Source organism: Cavia porcellus, unplaced genomic scaffold (assembly GCF_034190915.1).
Source record: "Cavia porcellus strain 051 isolate PalLab524CR breed Dunkin Hartley unplaced genomic scaffold, mCavPor4.1 scaffold_20, whole genome shotgun sequence".
Lineage (NCBI taxonomy): Eukaryota > Metazoa > Chordata > Mammalia > Rodentia > Caviidae > Cavia > Cavia porcellus.
Genome location: NW_026947503.1, coordinates 32,460,017 through 32,481,161, shown reverse-complemented (window position 1 = coordinate 32,481,161; position 21,145 = coordinate 32,460,017). Strand labels below are relative to the sequence as shown.

Below are 21,145 nucleotides of genomic sequence, written 5' to 3'. Positions count from 1 at the left end.
AAGCTCAGATACAGGTCAAATAAATGTGAGCTTAAAGGTGAGTTGTTCAGATGAGCAAGCAGATAGGTCAAACAGTAATGCCTCCCTGGGAAAAGATGAATCTCCAACCGTTCCTCTCCTCCAGTGGCTTCTAAGCTGCTAATATTCAGTGTTATTAGCTGTTGGTTTTTAGGGATGCTGTGAAGTTTGAGAGAGGAGAATGGGAATAGTGGAAGTAAAGTGCCCTAAAGCTCCGTGCTTATCAGAATCCAGTGGTGTTTCTTGAATAAATGCATTGTGCTAACTGAATGCCTTTGGTTAATTTCTAGAATTCCAAAAAAAGTGATTGTGATTATTTTGTGATTATTATGCTTTTTGGAGAAAAAAGTTCTTGGAAATCTATTAGCATTTTTGTTGACATCATTTTAATATGAAGAATTTGCACTGCATCTGGAAGACACTGAAGATTTTCTTGTGACAGATTAATTTTTTAACTGTATTCTATTGATTTCATTTAAAATGTGTTTCATGTCACTGTGTAAAACATAGTGGTGTTCTGTAGGTTTTCTAAACGCATGAGTTAGTGTGTATTTTGATTTGCAACTTGCTTTTTTTCTTAAATGGGTACCTTGGAAATCTTTCTACTGCTTTACATATTTAGAGATGCATGTATGTTTCTGTTATTTCATAGAATAAATATACACCATAGAATTCTTATTGCGTAATTGATAGACTTCTAGTAGCCAAGGGAACTACAAAGTGTTACAACTAATCTTTTTGTATATACAGTACCTCTTTATAAAGTGTCTAAATATTTATCTGCCAGGCTACCTGAATAGCATATTGCTTGAAAAACCTATGCATTAAAATATTTAAAGACATTTTGAACTTGTCTTCCAAAAGCCTAAACTCATTTACATTTCCAGTAGTGGTATCTGCGAGAGTAACTTTTCCAGCATGTTCAGTAGTATTGAATGTTAGCAATCAAAAAATTTGGAACGTCCAGGCAAATATAGTTTATTGATTTGAAGGTTTGTATTCAAATTACATTTTAAAGAATAATGCCTTTGCTACACCAGTAGTAATTTTAATCCTTTTCTTTCTTCTCTTTAGGGAATGGCTTTTACATTACAGGAACGACAAATGCTTGGTCTTCAAGGACTTTTACCCCCTAAAATAGAGACACAAGATATTCAAGCTTTACGATTTCATAAAAACTTGAAAAAAATGACCAGCCCTTTGGAAAAGTAAGTTGATTAAATGTTTAGTTTTTACTGGTATTTTGATTAGAAACATTGTGAGTGTTGTGATTATTACAGTATGAGAAATACATAGTCTTACAATGGTGTTTGTGTTTATCATTGAGCTGTTACTTTTGTATGGTTGTTTCCTGTAAGCGAGGACTTTACTCATGTTCAGTATTGTAAAACTTACCATAAATCAGTGTTTATGCTGAACACCAGTGCATTTCATATGTGAGTAGAATTTAGAGGAAAAGAATACATCCAGTTTGCACCTATTTACTCAACAACTTTTATTGGTCACCCACTTTGTGTGTTTCACTCTGCTAACCTCTAATAGTTTTGGAAGTTGAGCAGTCCGAGGGTGAAGGACTGCATCTGGTGAGGGCCTTCTTGCCAGCGGGACGCTGCAGAGGCTTGAGGACATTGTGTAGTGAGGGTTATTAGAAGAGTTGGCTTTTATAATAGAACTACTCTATTGATAACTACCCTACTCCCTTAATAGCCCATTAATCAATAAAAAGATTAATTCATACATGAGGGCAGAGTCATCATTACCCAGTCACCTCCTAAAGGCCCCATTTCCAAATGTCAGACTTGCGAGATTAAGTTTCTAACACATAGTGTAGGGAGCACATTTAGACCTTAGCAGTAACCAACCCAGTAGTATACAGCCCTGCCTTCTAGTAGCGCATCGGCAGATGGTTACACTAGGCCTGACACTGTATGCTATACTACAGTGTAGACTATAGTGAGAAGAATGTGCACACAGGATGTGATCCAAAACCTTGAGCAGGGCCGTAAGACCAACGCGGATGAAATAAAACTTCCTGAGGGAAGTGATGCCTGAACAAATGTTTAAATAGTAAACTGCAGATAACAGTTAAAATGTGAAAGAAGGCTGGGTGCAGTGGCACATCTCTGTAATCCCAGCATTGGGAGGCTAAGGAAGGAGATCACCATGAGTTCAAGGCCAGCCTGGGATACATAATGAGTTCAAGGTTGGCCTGAACTATAAAATGAGAGCCTGTCTAAAAAAAAGGTGAGAGAAAGGAGAAGGTATCCAAGGGTAGGTAGAAGGAACAGTCTGAATATAGGGTTGAGGATGTCTGGTAGAGTTGTTAGGTATAGAGCATTATTGGTGACTGGTAAAAGTGGTTGGTTTTTTTTTTTTTTTTAATGACAAAACAAAAGACAGACTGTGGTAGATTGAAAAAATGCATGGAAGGAGACAAAATGTAAACTATTCTCAGAAACTTCAAGAGGGGGAAGAAAGACATTGATCATAAGTAAAGCTGGTTTGGTTTAAGTGTACCAGCCTAGGAGAAAGTTGAACGTGGTCATAGTGAGGAATAAGCCCAGAAGAAAGATAACTGCTAGAACAGGGTCCCAGAGAAACACAGAGGGTGAAGTACAGTGGTGGAGACGCAGCCTTGAACTAGACAAAAACACAGGATGTAGTAAGGAAACATATGCTGCAGACAGGACAGAGTTTATGAGATCTCATCATACCTGATGACCTGAATTTTTTTGCCCTCAAAAAACTTAGATTTTCATATCTTCTGTTGATTTTTTTATGACGTATAGTGTATGAAAGTAACGGCTAAGATTTAGAAAGGCCAACATGGAATAGTTGAAAAGGAGAGTAATAAATATTAGGAAGAGGCATTCAGTAATTTATAAGATAAAGCTGCACAGAGTTGGGTAGTTAAACAGTACAATTCCAAAGGCCACCTAGTGCGATCTTACTTGTATTGGTGCCATTCTGCACTACAGTGTTCTATTTCCACAGAAAAGAAGAAATGTAACACTGATTCAGGTTGGTTGGGATTTGGTGACCAAAGATGCTATATTAATTCATCTGTTCATTCTAAGTTATTACGTGCTAGGCATATAGGCTGTGCTGCAAAAATGAAGAAACCCAGTACTCCTTTCAGGGGGTCACTGAGGTGGAAAAGGAGGCACTGTGGAAGGGCAGTGCAGTGATAAAGGTATGGGAAGTTCCTAAATAGTAACAGCGGTACTCAGAGAGAGAGAATTGATCATGGGATCCAGTGTAGAGAACAAAGAGGAGTCAGGAGCAGCTGATAAAATGGAAGAAAGTGAAGCTATCAAAAAGCTAGAGACCACCTGAAGAGTCATGCGGTGAGAGCATTGTACTAGCCAGTGTGGAGGGGGGTTGTGATTAGGATAGAGGGCAGTTACTGAGTTTTAATAGTCCTAGATGGGGGCAGGATCACTGTGAGGAATAAGAAGAGTGGCTAAAGTGGCACCAGAAGTGGCACAGCGTGAAATAGGTCTGGTATTCCACAGACTTCTTTTGTCACCTACCTTATTTAAAAACATTTTTATTAGTACACATTTGCAGTACATAATGAGTATATTCATTTGAGGGGATTGGTATATGTACATACGTGCATAACATGTCTCAGTTCTTTTTTTTCACCCTTGGTTTTTTGGGATTTTTTTGCCAGCATCAGATTTATTTTATGCCTTTGTAAGTTAATTATCATAAACACTGGTTCACAGCCAAACTGATGACTAAAAAACATGAAATAAATGAAACAGTTATACTAAATCACAGTACGCATTTAGATACATTGATCAGGCTGGATGATAATAACTTTTTCCCCTATTTGTCCTATCCTTTTGTACTTTACTTATATATTGAGTTTTTCATAGAACAGAAACCATATGATATTTAAGCTTGTGCATAATATTTACTTACGTACATAATATTTACTTAACATTATGGTCTCAAATTTCATCAATTTTCCTACAAATGACTCAAGTTTATCCTTCTTCATGGTAGTTGCATACTCACTTGTATGTAAATGCCAAATTTTCTTTATCTGTTCATCTGTTATTTATATACAGGCTACTTCCAAGTTTTGGCTATTATGAATTGTGCTGCTATAAAACATGGTTATGCTTATTTCACTGTAATACGATGTCTGTAACTCTGTCAGAAAGGTGCCTACAAAGGGAACAGCTATATCAAATGGAATTTGCATTTTTAGTTTTTTGAGAAATGTCCATACTGATTTCCATAGTGGTTGTACTAGTTCACACTAGCACCAACAAGCATTGATTCAGAACCAGCCTTGCCAGTATTTGTTATTCTTTGAGTTCTTGGCAATTGAGTTCTTGGTATTCTTCTGGGTGTGCAATGGAATGTCACTGTTGTTTTAATTTGCATTTCTTGAACGGCCAGCAATATTGAACACTTTCATGTATTATTGGCTATTTATGTTGCTTCATCTATGAAATGTATTCATTTCAGAGGCCCATTTTTTATTGGGTTTTTAATTTGGGGGGGTGTATAATTTTTTTGAGCTCTTTGTATAATTCTAAATATTAGTCCCCTGTCTGAGGAGTAGCTGACAAAAGTCTTTTCCCATTTTCTGGGTTGTGTCTTTACTCTGTTGGTGGTTTTCTTTGTGGTGCAGAAGGCTTGGGTTTTTTTAGAAGGTTTTTAATTTGAAGTGATCCTGTTGATTCCATACTGTTTCTTGTGCTGTTCTGTTCAGAAAGTCCTTGCCAATACCTATGTCTTCAAGAGTTTTACATAGTTTGTCTTCTAGCATAGTAAATGTTTCTGTATTAATATTTAGATCTTTGATCCATTTTGATTTCAGTTTAGTGTGCAGTTAAAGACACAAGTCTAAGTTTAATCTTCAGCATGTGGATAGGCGATTTTCCCAGCACCATGTGCTAATTAAAGAGATTGTCTTTCCTCCAGAGAAAGTATTTGGCCCCTTGGTAGTTATGTCTAGAGTTGGGTCTGTACCCTCTATTCCGATCTATTGATCCCCCAGTCTTGTTTTTTGTTTTTGCCAAATACCATATTGTTTTTATTACTGTAACTTTGTAGTGTAACTTGAAGGCAGTTTACCCTTGTTACCCAGAATTGCTTCTGTCTATTCTATATCTCTTCTAGTTCCATATAAATTTTAGGATTGCTTTCTTTACTTTCATGAAGAATGCTGTTGGTATTTTAATTGAGATTGCATTAAATCTGTGTAACAGTTGTGGAAATGTGATCATTTTGGCTATCTACTGTAGTTTTCATTGTCAAGGTCTTTCACTTCCTTAATTCCTAAGTATTTCATTTTTCTTGATTTTATTGTGAAAGGTATTGTTTCCATAATTTCTCTCTTGATGAGGTTTTTATTGGTGTACAGGAATGCTATTGATATTTGAATGTAGACTTTGTGTCCTACTACACTACTGAAATTGGTTAATCTAGGAGTCTTGCTGGAGTTTTTGATGTCTTCCGTGTAGAGAATCATGACAACAAGTAATGGTAAGTTAATTTCTTCCTTTCCTATCCATAACTCTTTTATTTCTTTCTTTTGTCTAATTGAATCCAGCTGATGTTTTGAAAACTATATTTAACAAGAGTAGTGGTAGTGTAGTGGAACATGCTTGTCTTCCTAGTTTTAGCCGGAAACTTTCAGCTTCTCTCCATTTAATATGATGTTGGATTCTGGTTTGTAATAAGTATCCTTTATCAGATTGAGATAAAGACTTTTTATACCTATTTTCTTCAGGGATTTTATCATGAATGGATGTGGGATTTTGTCAAAGACTTTTTGTGCATCTGTTGATTTTTGTCCTTGCCTCTGTTTATCTGATGTTACATTTATTGATTTGCATATGTTGAATCATCCCTGCATCCCTAAATGAATTCTACTTGGAAATGATGTATGATCTTTTTGATGATTTTCTACATTCTATTTCTTATATCTTATTGAGTATTTTTGCATCTATGTTCATTAAGGAGTTTGGCCTGTAATTCTCTTTTTTGGTTGGGTCCTTTTCTGGCTTTGAAATCAGGGTAATGTTTGCTCCCAGGAAACGACTTTGGGAGTACTACTTCCCTTTTAATTTCATTGAAGTTTGAGGAGTATTGGCAATAGTCCTTCTCTAAATGTCTTATAGAATTCAGCAGTGAATCCATCAGGACATGGATTTTTTTGTTGTTGTTGTTGTTGGTAGTTTTTAAATTACTTTGTGATTTTCATTGACTGACACTGAATTATTCAGGATTTTTATATTTTCTAGGATATAATGTTTTTAATTTCTTTTTGTTTCCTACAAAGCTCTTTTCTATCTTAATATTCCAGTTGTCTGGTTACTTTCTTTTAGTGAGGAGAGATTGGGCTCCCTTTAATTTTTTATATGTTGATGTCATTTCTACCTCTACTGGCTATAGAGTCAATATAATTCATTATCTAAAGCATTCATGTCTACTTATGCATCAAATATTTGCCCACTTGTTGGAAACCATATACTTTGCTAGTTCCTAAAAGTGTCGAAATACAGATGCCCCTCAGCTCCTGATGGGGTTGTATTGTGATGAACCTATCATAAATTGAAAATTCTAAATTGAAAATGAATTTAATTTTCAGACCACTGAACATCACCATAGCTTAGCAACACAGTACACTGCAGGACATCAGTTACTGCCATGCTTGATTTGTGCCTGATGAAAAGCTATGGCTCACTAGCTGCCCTATATCAAGAGAGAATGTTATACTATATTATCAGGGAAAAATATCAAAGTTTGAGTTATAGTTAGCTGTCAGTATCCCCAGGGGATTGATTTGAGGATACTCCTTCCTGAGAACATTAAAATCAAGGGTTTGTTACTTTGCATATAACTCACGTTTTCCCGTTTACTAAGCCTCCACTTACAATGGGTCAGTTTAGTATTTTTCAACTGTATAATGATGTGAAATTAGTGCAAAATTGAATGCAGAAGAACTAGTAAAGTATTGTGCGACCTGAACATCAGAATGTCTGCTGTGTATGTGTGTGTAGTGGGGAGGGGAGACACTGCCTGACCTGTATTTGGAGACATACATACAGGGCTAGGCCTGGATACAGGTGATCAGGCAGAGGCTGCATCTGATGCAACACCTCCAAGGTAAGAAGTGTGACATTTGAGGAAATGAAAGAGTAAATCAGTATGGAGCTGAGGAGACGTGAAGCTAGGCAGATGTCTTACTAACTGTTAGGAGCTTGAAGCTTATTTTGCTGGTATACACAGCCATTTTGGGACAATAGAAATGATCGCAATGTTTTTTAAGAGGATGCTGCTGGCTGTGGCAGCACATGGCTTGTTTGTAATCCTGGTGCCCTGAGAGGGTGAGGGTAGAGGATCAAGTTTGAGCCCAACCTGGGCAGCTTAGTGAGACTCTGTCTCAAAATCATTTCTTTTAAAATGCTGGGTATATAGGTCAGTGCAAAGACTCTGCGTTCAGTCCCCAGTAACACACCACCCAACTCCCATACACAGAGGAATGGATTGGGTTGGAGCAGGGAAGGAAAATTGTAAATGAAGACTAATTACTGTAAAAGGCTATGGAATTGTCTAAGTGAAAAATGATGGTGGCCTGGATTAGGTGTAGGTGGAAGGATAAACATAGTTGAAAGATATTTGCCAGGTAGATTGTAGCACTTGATGATTTATTAGACTGGAGTTGGGGAGAATCAAAGAGGATATCAAGAATAGACTCTCAACTTTCCATTTATCAGATCATAGCAAAAGAAATAAATTTGGGGGGAATTTAGAGTGTTTTAGACTTACTTCATTCAAGATGATTTCTGGTTTTCAAACCAGTATTTCCCTGGTCTTCAGACTGTATTAATATCATTATTATTTTTTGTTTTTTGACACATGGTCTTGCTGTGTAGCCCAGGCTGGCCTCATGCTCAAAATTCTCTTACCTTAGTCTCCTGAGTGCTTGTGCTACCATTACCCGGCTCAAACTTTATTATTTAAAATAAGTTAATTACATATCTACATGAAGCAGGCATTGCCTCTTTTATACTGCCTCTGTCTTATATGTTCCAGTGCTTAAAACTTGAATAAATTGTAAACTGTTGGGGAGAAGTGACTTCTTATGTTCCTGGAATTCAGAATGTACCTGGCACAGTTAGTGCTGAGTAAATGTGAATGAATACCAGTTCATTTTGCTTCTTTATTTACACATCAGTATCCTTGAAGATTGTTCTTATCTAAAAGAGCGAGATATAGTGATTTCTAGTGCTTTGTACAGAACCTGACTCACAATAAGGGATCAGTAAACAGTTTTTGCTGCTCTTGTTATTTTTTTTCATTGTTATTATTTAAGTACTGTACATTTATATTTTTCCTACTTTTTAGTTCTGGGTGTTAAACTAAGTGATGACAGGGTTTATGATCTGAGAGGTTTTGTGGCGGGGTAGAGATAGAGGTGAGAAGGACCCATTTTTAGACATTTAAAGTTTTAACTTGCAAAAGCTAAGGGGTTTGGGGTATAGCTGAGTGCCTGCTTCCCGTAGGTAAAGCCCTGGGTCAATCTGTCACATCCAAAAAAAAAAGGGCAAAAAAAAAAGAAAATACTATGTATTACAAAAATACACGAATCAAAAAAATTTTCAAAAGCCAAAAATAATGTGATTTTGAGTGATTGACTCAGCCACTATTTACTGTGTCTAGCAGGGCGTGATGGCACATATCTATAATCCCAGCATTCTTGGATTCAGTCCTAATCTGGGCACCTTAGTAAGATTCTGTCTGAAAATTAAAAAATAAAAATAAAAAGGGCTAGGGATAGGGCTCATTATGAGGCACTGAATTTAATCTCCAGTACTACAAAAACAAAACAATAACATTATTTATTGTGCTTTATTTCAGATATATCTATATCATGGGAATACAAGAAAGAAACGAGAAACTGTTTTATAGAATACTGCAAGATGATATTGAAAGTCTAATGCCAATTGTATACACACCAACAGTTGGTCTTGCTTGTTCCCAATATGGACATATCTTTAGAAGACCTAAGTAAGGCCTGTTTTTAAATATATAAGCAAATACTTAACTGTGTTTTTAAAAAATCATTCCATAACACCTATTAGATTTCTATTGTTACATTCTTATCCCAACCATCTCACAAAAGCTTATTTTGGATTAAAAGGTTAATTAAAAACTCAGCATGAGTTTTATAGCTTTCATTTTTGTAGGAATTACATAATTCATTCCTTCAAGTTTTTGTAAATGTTAGAAGAATTGTGTGCTTTTTCTACCTTCCCCTTCCCCCAATAAGTCTTAATTTTGGTGGCAGATTCTCTGTAATTACCACTGAAGTTTTTGGGAATCTGCCTATTCAAGGGATTGGTTCTTTCTCATTTGTCAGTTTTAATTTCTGTTATTTGTTTTCCTTTTTAAATCAGCTTTCATTAATTTTAATTTCATATGGTTCTAGCACTTCCAAATATTTTTAAGTGGAAAGAGTACAGAAATGGGCCGTTGTATAAGTCCCTGAATGAACCAGATGATCCCTCTGAGTATGTTTTCTCAGATGTCCAATAGAAATAAAAGTACCTGTTAAAAAGCTGTTAGGAAGAAGCGAATTGATGGTTGTTTGTTAACTTACAAGCATTATAAACATGCTATTTTTCCTTAAAATATGTCTTATTTCTCATATTAATTTTCTCAATCTTTATATTTTCTCCATGTCCATTTTAACTTACTGATAAAAATGTAGAAATTCAGTCAAGGTGAGATAGTACTTATGTTCAGTGTCCTCAGTCTTTCTTTATGTAGTCTGGTGAGCCTGCAACTCTGTTGGGCTTCCTAGAAATGTTGACCCTACTAGCTCTCATCTTCTTTGGATACCTACGAGCGATTGATGAAAGAGGGTTTGGTGGCCTGGATTTTAGTAGTTGTGTTGTAGGTATTCCCTGTAAGACACTGAGGGGTACTGTCTATTCCAATCCATATACTGCCTTCAATTAACATAGCTAAGACCTCTCTATGATAAAATCCTACTGTTCACCACTTTGATAGCTTAGTAGAACAGTGTTGTTAACCCAGATTAAACAGTAGAGGGACACAGTCATACTGCTGTGTGAGCCCCTACCCTGGGATTCTGATTTGAGTACCCAAGTTTGAGTTCAGATGGGAGTGTTTCATATGTTCCCGGTGTCCTCCTCCTGTGCACCTGGAGATGAGCAGACATGAGCTAGCGCAAGGCTTTGAGTGAGGGCAACGAGCGTATATTGCATAGAAGACTATGTAGGAGATGTTTTTATTCTGTTTTGGATATCAGAGATGGTCAGTGAATCTCGTTTGGTTCATTAATCTTAAATCTGATCCAGTTAAATCAGAATCTGTAGGGATAGGGCCTAGCATTCTAAAAAGCTCACCAGATAATTATATAGACATGGTTGAAAAATGTCTAGAGAACACTGATTTGAGCTACATATAATAGTAATTCCAAAGTTAAGATATCAGTGAAAAAGTTAAATGTAAAAATAAGTTTGAAAACAATAAGAACCATCTCTGCATGACTTGTTTTTTAATTTAATGTTTCTTTTTTCTCTGTCTCTTTCCTTCCCTTCTGTACCCCTGCTCCTCCCAGCCCCATTTAAAATCTGGATGATTTCAAATAGATAACAGTATATTATGCTTCGCTTTATGTTAGCCATTCTACAATATATATGGATTTCAGAACAGCATGTCATACATGATACATCCTTTTTGTCAACTTCCTACTTTATTTCAATGCTTTAAGTGTGTCATCCTTTGTGTGAACTTACTGTAATTTTCTTCCCTTCTTTAAATTTCAAATTTTGAGTTTCAGTGAGTTTTACAGTAGTTTACTTGCCTTACTTTTTTTTTATATTGTTGGTTTATTTATACAGTAGTTTTTGTTAGAGATGTATTGTTTATTTCAACATGTGATGTGGATACATTTCTTCTTGAGTAAAATGATCACATCACTTAACAGTAATCTTTGTTACTGCTGCAATGTAAACAATGTAATTACGGTTTGAAGTAGATAAAAGTGTTTGAAAATAAACCAATGTGACTTAGCTAAATTTATTTGGAAATTATACCATATCTAGATATTTGATTAAAATACCTAAGCATTCCAAATATGGACAAAAAAATTAGAAACCAAAACTGTCATGAAATGCAAAGGTGTTTTTGTTCTGTTGCAGGGGATTATTTATTTCAATCTCAGACAGAGGTCATGTTAGATCAATTGTGGATAACTGGCCAGAAAATCATGTTAAGGTACTAATAGCACAACCCTCCTTTTCACAATGTTTCCTCTTTCCTTGTAAGTTACCTCTGAATTGCCAAGAACATTTTTTCATTGTTGCTCTGGTTTATCTTACACTTCTATACATGCAGATGTAGTGCTTTGTGTCTGAGGAGATGGTAATTGTAGTTTTAAGTGGGTTATGGTATAATGCAGACGAATTTGAGAAAGAAAATGGAGCTGGTCCTTGAGGCGAGCCCTCTCACTGCCACTGCCACTCCAGTGTCCTGCCTTCTTCCTTCCCTATTTCAGTAATGATATTCTAGGTGGGGAGAATACATAAAAAGTTATAAAGACTTATTCTGGAGGGTAGTGAGTGTATTATGCCTTTCTTTCAAACTAAGATAGATTTAGACCCTTAGCAAGTATAAAACTCTCAGAACAGTTTTAACTTTAGCAAATATGGTATAACTTTGTCAGTGTTACTGTCTTTTGCATAAAATATAATAACTTATTTCAAAATCTTTTGATAGGTTTTTGTATTTATACGCAGTAATCTTATTTGCCATTATTACTTGTATCTTCCTTATCAGATTAAACATTGATGGATTCTTTAGTTCAGATATTCTAGGAAAAAAACGGTATGATAATTAAATACACCACTGTGACCTTAAAAACCTTATATATACATAGGCAAGTTTTAAATGGTGAATCTTTTTTCTCCATTACTGTTGCTAAGAGTTTTCTTGTTTGACCTATATTATTCTGTTGAAGTAGCATGCTGTTTATTTCTAAAAAAATTTTTTTTCTTAAGGTAATTTCTTCCTCAGAATTTTGTTCCCTTTTTCTGTAATCTTTAAAGGTACATGCCTTGAATCCTTGCTACTTGGGAGGCTGAGACAGAAGCACCAGCTCAAGGCCAGCCTGAGCAACTTAGCAAGACCCTGTATCAAAATAAAAAAGAGTTGAGATGTAGCTCAGTATCCCTGAGTTCAATCCCCAGTACTACAAAAAAATAAAGAAAGAAAGAAAAGAATCAAAATTGACCCTTCAGTCAGACAGAAGCATTGTGTTTACAAACCTAAGTTAGAAGGGTATTAAATCTAGGTAATTCTCTTTTTAATGTACTGTTACAGGCAGATATTCTAGATTATGTATGTTTCATTGAATTACATTGGAATTCAGCTGAGAAACAATTTTAATTCTAAAAGTGAAAATATTGAAAATAAATGTTGTTTTGAATATATCTCTTTAGTGCCACATTTTGGGCAACTTTTAATGTGCATTTTTTTAATTTTGTTTTGTTTGTAATTAAGGCTGTTGTGGTGACTGATGGGGAGAGAATTCTGGGTCTTGGAGATTTGGGTGTCTACGGAATGGGAATTCCAGTAGGAAAACTTTGTTTATATACAGCCTGTGCAGGAATACGGCCTGATAGATGCCTGCCTGTCTGTATTGATGTTGGAACTGATAATCAAGTAAGTAATATTTTTCCCCTTGAATTTCTTCCTATAATTAAAAAAATTTCTCATTTGAAGATGATTTAAGCAAAGAAAATTTAAGAAGGAAAAAAAGAGGAAAAATCTTTGACTAGGAATATAGCTCAATGTTAGAACCCTTGCATATGATACCCGAGGTCCCGGCCTTCAGTTTCCAACACAACAAAAAAAGACATAAGAGAAAACCTTGTAATTGAATGTTGATCGTTTTCTTAAACTCCACTTTTAATATTTATGCAAGTAATAGTTAAGCCTACTAAAGGAATGGAAGTACTATAATTTTTGTTTTATACATTTAAACTAGTAATGTAATAAAGAGATTTTACCTTTTTATAGGCACTCTTAAAAGATCCATTTTACATGGGCTTGTATCAGAAGAGAGATCGCTCACAACTTTATGATGATCTGATTGATGAATTCATGAAAGCAATTACTGACAGGTATCTTTAAAAGTTTTACCACATGAAAGTACCTTTAGTTGGTGCGGGTGGGAACCATAGTTCTGTTTTATTTTTTTGTGAAGTTAAGCAGGACTAGACTAAATTTTGGGAATATTCTGATGCAAGGTGGAACCTTTGGTGCGCCTTGCTGTTTTGAGTTACCTCACGTCTGAAATGAGGTCTACATCCACCTCTCCTACCCAACCTTCATCATTTAGCTCTCCTTTCAGCCCTGGACAGTGGGCTGCCCACTGTGCTACTGCATAAAGGTGTTCTGCCACTTTGGTTCTTCTCTCTATTCACTTCTTGGCAATGTCCGGCAAGGTTTTCCAACTCCTGTGCACTTGAAACTTTCTCTTGACTACTAAAAACTCTTTGTCTTCTACTTTTTCTTGTCTTCTTCACAGGACTTTTTTTGTTTGTTTGTTTGTTTGTTTGTTTTTTGCTGCCTTTTATTAAGTGTTCTTTTATTAAGTGTTGGTGACTACGTGGTCTTCTCTTTCAGTTATGCAGACTGACTCTCTGTGTGTATGTGTGTGTCTGTGTATCTATGTTTCTGTTTTTTAACTCAGATTTAGGGCCCCGTGTATACTAGCCAACTGATCTACCCCTAAGCTATACCTATAACTCTTAGTGTATTTAACTGACACACATTTATGGTGAACTCTGACATTTATGCATTTGATTTCTAAACCTGTGTAAGCTCATCCTTGTACTCCTGCATTTCTAACAGCTGAAACCCTCTGTTGGGATACTCTGTTGCTACTTCACGTTCACATTTCAAATAGTTCTGTAGTCCCAACCACCATTAATGATAGTAACCATCATCTTATTGCCAAACCTTTGATCTTGGTGTTACCTTTGACTTTTTTCTTCATCAGCCACCCATGCAGTCAAGATTATGTCTCTTCCATTACCACAGTCTTGTTTTTCTGTCTTCTGTCTTCTGGGTTTCTCTAAACCTAGTTTCTCTGCATTCTTCCCATTTTGACACCATATCAGTCTTTTGAAAGTGTACACTCCATCATGTCATTCTTTTGCTTGACATCATCTCTCAATGGGTTTTGGTTGCCACGGGGTATGCCCCAACCTTTATCTTTATGTTCTAGCTGTAGCTTACCTGTTAAATTATAGCTCATGGAAAGTACTAAAAAATTAATTCCTTTTCAGAGTGTTTTAGTTACTTTCTCATTGCTGTAACAAAATATCTGGCACCCCCACAGGTTGAAGGAGGAAAGGCTTATTTTAGTTCACAGTTTTTACAGGTTTCAGTCTATAGTTGTCTGGTTCAAGGCGGGGCAGGCCTGGCATAGGAGAAGGAGCTCAAGGAATTGCAGACAGGAAGCAGCAGGGCACCAAGGATGATGAAGGATATACAGCCTCCAGGTTATACCAGCAGTGACCCACCTGTTCCCATCAGGCTTCATCTCCAACATCACCTCCAACTTTAAACCTATCAGTAAACTAATATCATCCAGTATCACAAACCCAAGAACCCCACCTATTAGCGCAAGAGGATTTGTTTTTGGGAAGACATCTAAATATAAACCATAACAAGAGGCAACATTGAGAACAAGTCCAAACTTGAACTTTTCACCTTCCTGGATAGTATCATCTTCCTTTTTCCCCTCATTTCCCTAACTTGGACAACCCAGTGGTTTCTTCTTGGTCACTCAAGTTTCCTTGGCATTGTAACAGTTTCTCCCTCATTTCCCAGTTGGTCCTCATCACCAATTTCTGTTTGTTTGTTTGTTCTAATGTTTTCATAGTTGGTCTTTGGTCTCCTGAAGTACTTTCAGGTTTTTTATAAGGTAATGTAATATAATATAATATGTCACTTCTCCTGTTTTTCTTACCTCTGTCCACACCACTGTGGAGTACATTACTGGTGAGTTCATCCTTGCTAACTGGAATCCTACATGCGTTCTTCCCTCCTCTGCAGACTTCAGTAATTTACAAGGGATAGAGAGAAAACTCCTTTTTCTTTAATTTGGCACTCAAAATTCCCCCTCCTTTGGCCTTACTTAGTATAAAATTTCATATCATATTGCTATTGAGCTGTTAATGAGGATACGTATATTAAATACATAGTTTTTGAGACTCAGAGACAAAGTCCCCTTGTTTTCAAGAAGCTATTTAGTGTTTGTGTGCTGTGAACCCACCTAGGCTTTTTGAAATTCTTCATGCTGATTGATATCAAATAGCTCATTATGCTGCTGCATTATTTTTAATCACTTCATGATTTTTTTTAAGTAATAGATTGCTACAGTTTGGGTCTAGTCAGTCTTTCACAGCCTCTGAAAATGTTTAGATGACCTTTAACATAATATGTTACATTATGTATTTATAAATGCTGTCATAAGTAATATTAGACAGGAAAGCTGTCTCATTGTGGTATTTTCAACACAACCATTACGGGTTTTGCTGTTTTTAGATATGGCCGGAACACACTTATTCAGTTTGAAGACTTTGGAAATCATAATGCATTCAGGTTCTTGAGAAAATACAGAGAAAAATATTGTACCTTCAATGATGACATTCAAGGTAAAACAAAAAGGAGACTTTCGGTTTTTGAATCCTATTAAGCATTCATGTTATGCCTTTTTTATTTTTTAAAATTCTTTGTTTTTCTTATAGGAACAGCTGCAGTAGCTCTCGCAGGTCTTCTTGCAGCCCAAAAAGTTATTAGTAAACCGATTTCAGACCACAAAATCTTATTTCTTGGAGCAGGAGAGGTAAGCTCTTATAAACTTTAGAATTTGAAGGAACACTGTCTTAGAATTAGAAAGTAGGAAAAAATTTTAATGCTCATGAAGAGCACAGTGGGCTTATAATTTTGTTGAAGTGGAGGGTGTGCATTTTGGTATAAGATAGATAATTTAAAATTGAAAGAAAATATCACAAAAAATCCATTTTTGTGTGATTTTTAAGGGACACATAAGCCACATATTCCTCATAACAATCTTGATAAAGTAACTCAAACATTTCATTGTACTTAATTGTCTCTACTTTTCAATTTTGTGTTTTGTTGAACAGGCTGCCCTTGGAATTGCAAATCTTATAATTATGTCTATGGTAGAAAATGGACTTTCAGAAGAAGAGGCACAAAAGAAAATATGGATGTTTGACAAGTATGGTTTATTAGTTAAGGTAAAATATTTAACACCAAACACTCTTGCTTCATACTTTAATCATAATCTATTTTTTCTTGCTCCTTAAGAGATAAAATCCCTGTCAAGTATTAAAGCTAAGGGAGTTTTGTTTTGTTATGTGGTGTTTGGCATCAGACTCAGGGCCTCCTGTGTGGCAGACAAGCACTCTACCACTAAGCTACCCTGAGCCTTAAAACTAAGTTTTTAATGAGAACTTAGAATATCCTATTCATGTGATTATAGTATAGTTGAGCAGAAATGCTTTAACCCATAATCCAAAAAACTTCCCTCCCCACCAAAAAATGTTTGTATTCTTGAAATCAATACATGGATGATAAGGAGCTCTCTCAGGTTATTTTAGTGCCCTTCAGGCTTGCCTGCCTTCCTTTGCATTGGTTACTATTTTTATTACCTAATGACACAGATCTTGTACCATGTGATATGAAATATGAACAGGTTTATATTTCAGTCTATCCAGAGTACAGTGCTATTGTATTTTTGTATGAGCACATCCTAGTATAATGACATAGCAGTTGTTTGCCATTTACCATTTACATTATACAGCAGGCTATCTCAGTGTACTTTGCTACATTCTGAAATCTTGTTAATTAATACTAGTATTTTATTAAACAGAAAATAAAATGAAAGCTTAAAGTATAAGAATGAAAAATCTTGAGTATGTCTGGAGTTGTTTCTCCATCTTCTAATCTGTTCCACTGATCTTTTTGCCAGTACCATGCTGTTTTTATCACAGTGGCTTTGTATTATAATTTCAAGTTGGAGATTGTGATGCCCCTTGCCTTGCCATTGTTGCCCAAAATGGCCTTTGGTGATCTAGGCCTTTTCTGATTCCAAATGAATTTTAGGATTGACTAAGATGGAAAATGCAGAAAACAATGGATGGATTCCTAGTTAACTTATGAATCATCAAAACGAAATCAAGAAGGTATAAAAATTTCAAATAAACCAGTATCAGTAAGTGAAATGGAAGATGTAATTAAAAAACTTACCAAAGAAAAATTTAGGCCCTGACCTGATGAATTCACTGGAAATTTAGAGAATACTAATACTGCTACTTTTCAAAACTCTTAATGAAATTGAAAGGGAAGCAATGATATCAAATTCATTACCCTGATACCAAAACCAGAGAAGGTCCCAACTAAGAAAGAGAACTACAGGCCAATCTCCCTAGTAAACATAGATGTAAAAACCCTCAATTAAAAATAAAAATCCTCAATAAGATACTGACAAACAGAATGCACAAGATCATCAGAAGATTATACACCATGACTAAACAGGATTCATTCCAGGGATGCAGAATGGTTCAACATGTGCAGCTCAATAAGTGTAATACACCATAGTAACACAGCCAGGAACAAAAACCATGTGATCTTTTCAATAGACACAGAAAAAGTGTTTGACAAAGTCCATTCATGTTAAAAGCCTTACAAAAAATTGGAATAAAAAGACAAAAAAAAAAAAAAAAAAAACCTTAAGGGGCTGGGGATTTAGCTCAGCGGCATAAGCACCTGCCTTGCAAGCAGGCGGTTGTGAGTTCGATCCCTGGTACCGATAAAAAGGAAAAAGACAAAAACAAAAAAATTGGAATAGTTGGTCTTTATCTCAGTCTGATGAAAGCCATCTGTGACAGAACAATAGCCAACATTATACTAAGTGGACAAAATCTGAAAGTTTTCACTTAAAATTAGGAATAAGACAAGGATGTTCACTATCACCACTTTATTTAAAATAGTTCTGGAAATATTAGAGCAGTTAGACAAGAGAAAGAGACAAAAGGAACAAGGATAACAAAGGAAGAAGTTAAATTATCATTATTTGCAGGTGACATAATAATCTACATAGAAGACTACAAAAGTTCCACCTAAAGACTTTTAGATTTAATAACCAAATTCAATGGCATAGCTGGATACAAAGTCATCACTCAAAAGTAAGCATTCCTGTATACAAGTAAACTCACTGAGAGAGAAATTAGGGAAATAACATATAGCATCCAAAAAACATGAGAGACCTAGGAGTCAATCTAACAAAGGAAATAAAAACTTTTACATTGAAAACTATAATACTCTGAAAAAGGAGATCAAAGAGGATATCAGAAAATGGAAAGATATCCTTTGCTCTTAGGTAGGATCCCCTGCTTGCAAGGCACCAATATAGTGAAAATAGCCATACCTCCAAAATTATTATACAGATTTAATGCAATCCCCATTAAAATTCCAACAGCACATCTCACAGAATTAGAGAAACAATCCTATTAAAATATATGATTTTACATTGTTAGCCTTTAGTCTTCTCAAAAATTCTGTGTTTTTTTTTTTTTTTTTTTCTGTGAAATTTTATAGTAGAGAAAACAAAAGTTCAAAATGGTCAGGGACTGCTTCACAGTTTTCCACAGTCAGCAGTTTGTAAGCAATGGAGGCAGAATTTAAGCTAAAAAAAGAAAGCCTGACTAGAAAGTCAGTGCTCTGCACTACTAAACTGCAGCTGAGCTCAAGGAGGCTTTAACTACCATATTTGTTAGTATATAAATAAAATTCAAGGGTTATAGACGTTACGTTTTTGAAAGGCTATTGGGGAGTATATATTGCTATGGTGCTTTTATTTTTTTGGTGCTTTTTTCATCAAATATTTTGTGATTCTTTAACATAATGGTGGGTCTAAAATGAATATAGTATTGTTAGCTATAATGTGGTTTTCTTAGCACAAATGAGAATCTGTTTACCTGCAGGTTCAGAGTGTATATTTCTTTTAGGGAACACAGTTAGCTTGACAGGCTTAAGGTTTCCAGTCTCTTGGTGTCTGTTTTGAGACTGAGAACTTTCCATTAAACCCTCATACTAGAGAGCATTGATAATCAGGAGACAAGCACAGGAAACCTGTTTTGAGAACCAGATGTATTCAGGTGGTATTTCCTTAACTTTTTGGCCTACTGATGATAGTGTGATTCTTTTCAAGCCCCTGCTGGTTTTTATGTGAGGTTATTTTAGCATTCTAATGGGAAAAAATTCACTTTTGGGTGGAGGTTTTCTTTTATTACAATAAAAATATGGATTTCTCAGCCTGGTTGGTTGTTGTTGTTTTTGTTTTTTTTTTTTTTTTTGTTTTGTTTTTGTCTTTTTCCTTTTTATGGGTACCAGGGATCGAACTCACGACCCCCTGCTTGCTCACGACCCCCTGCTTGCAAGGCAGGCACTTATGCCGCTGAGCTAAATCCCCAGCCCCAGCCTGGTTGGTTTTTCTAAGTGTGCTTTTGTGTGCTGTACATCTTTGAGAAATTCTTCATTATTCTAACCTGTTAGTGTTTCCTCTTCTGGGTTTGCAGCCCTGAAAGATTTAATTTTGTTTAGTTTTGTTTTTGAACTGCAGACTTAGGAAGGAGAAAACATTGTCTTTATTTACCATCTTGAAACAGAATTCCATTTGCCTCTTGTTTCTGTGCTCCTGATATTAAAAGTCTAAGATGCTGTCTACAGTTCTAAAACCTTAAAAGCTCAAGTCCTCATTTTTTCAGAAATTGATTTGATGCCAAATCTACTTGATCTGAACTTACTTGAACTATGAGAGACTATGGTCTTAACCATTTTACTTCGTGTGACTATTGATAAGTTTGTTCATTTGAGGGGGTGCCCATTGGCAGGCATTGTGGGGATGCATAATATTTTATGACTATATTAAACTTTCAAAGTATGCAAAATCTTCAGTTTCAAAATCCCCCTGACTTAGGTAAAACATTGTAGACCTTTGTGCCGCATTGAATATAGGAGGGTTAAATAGAATAATCGAATTTTGGTTTTGGTTTGTTGGTGATATTGGTGCTCTCACTCATCCACCGAGCAGTTCCTCCAGCCTAAGTAAATAAGTCCTTGGGTATAATCAAATTTGATTTACGTCTTATATTTATGGGCATTATGAAGTTAGAAATGGAAGATAAGAGTGGAAAAAAGATATTTTCATGTAGAAACAGTATATAACTCCTAATAATGTTCTTTCATTTAATCTTCAATATGTACTTATCAAAAAATACTGTATTTTATCTAAAAAATTAGGGTCGAGATGCTAAAATAGATAGTCATCAGGAACCATTTGTACACTCGGCCCCAGAGAGCATACCTAATACTTTTGAAGATGCAGTAAATATACTTAAGCCTTCAGCTATAATTGGTAAGTAAAGTCGTTGATAAATAGTTGTTACTTAACTGTATGTTGCTGTTCATAACCACCATGTGATATAGAATTACTGAAAATGAATTGACATGTATCATCTAGCTTTTAGACTTAAGTTGTCCCTATAACCAGTGGTTACAGGATCCACGACAGACACCAAAATCTGGAATACTTAACCCCCTTTTATTAAATGATTTAACATTTGCATATTGTCTGTGCACATTCTCCTGTTTATTTTTTTTGTTGTTTATTAGTTGTTTTATGTAGCCTTTAAAATTCTTTTTATTAGTACATGTTTGTAGTACATAATGACTACATTCATTGTGGGGAGTAGGTACATCTACGTAACATATTCTAAGTCTTATTCTCCTTCCCCTCTCGTCCCTTTCCTCTGTCTCCAGTCCCTCCACCTCTGTGTACTATATTTTAAATAAGTTCTTACAATAGCTAATGCAAGTTGGATTCCTGGTACCAAAGAACAAAGCTAATGCAGTGTAACTCCTATGTAAAGAGTTGTTACAATATATGGTTTAAAACATAATGACAAGAAAAGTCTGCACATGTTTAGTATAAGTTTGCTTTGCTTTGCTTTTCTGTTTGTTTTCTTGA

General features: G+C 35.5%; 1 protein-coding gene across 4 annotated transcripts in view; it reads left to right on the top strand.

Annotated features, from left to right (window-relative positions):
• The window catches only part of Me2 (malic enzyme 2), a 71,774-nt gene that overhangs the window by 23,259 nt on the left and 27,370 nt on the right, over positions 1–21,145 (top strand). For all 4 annotated transcript variants that reach the window (XR_010041429.1, XM_003474039.5, XM_013157210.3 and 1 more), the window contains exons 3-11: positions 1,093–1,226; positions 8,908–9,057; positions 11,220–11,295; positions 12,580–12,741; positions 13,099–13,202; positions 15,637–15,746; positions 15,840–15,937; positions 16,239–16,352; positions 20,419–20,533. Coding sequence is in view for 3 of the 4 variants with exons in the window: in XM_003474039.5 (XP_003474087.1) it covers positions 1,093–1,226; positions 8,908–9,057; positions 11,220–11,295; positions 12,580–12,741; positions 13,099–13,202; positions 15,637–15,746; positions 15,840–15,937; positions 16,239–16,352; positions 20,419–20,533 (1,063 nt within the window). In the remaining variant the exon portion in view is untranslated. The remainder of the gene's footprint in view (positions 1–1,092; positions 1,227–8,907; positions 9,058–11,219; positions 11,296–12,579; positions 12,742–13,098; positions 13,203–15,636; positions 15,747–15,839; positions 15,938–16,238; positions 16,353–20,418; positions 20,534–21,145) is intronic.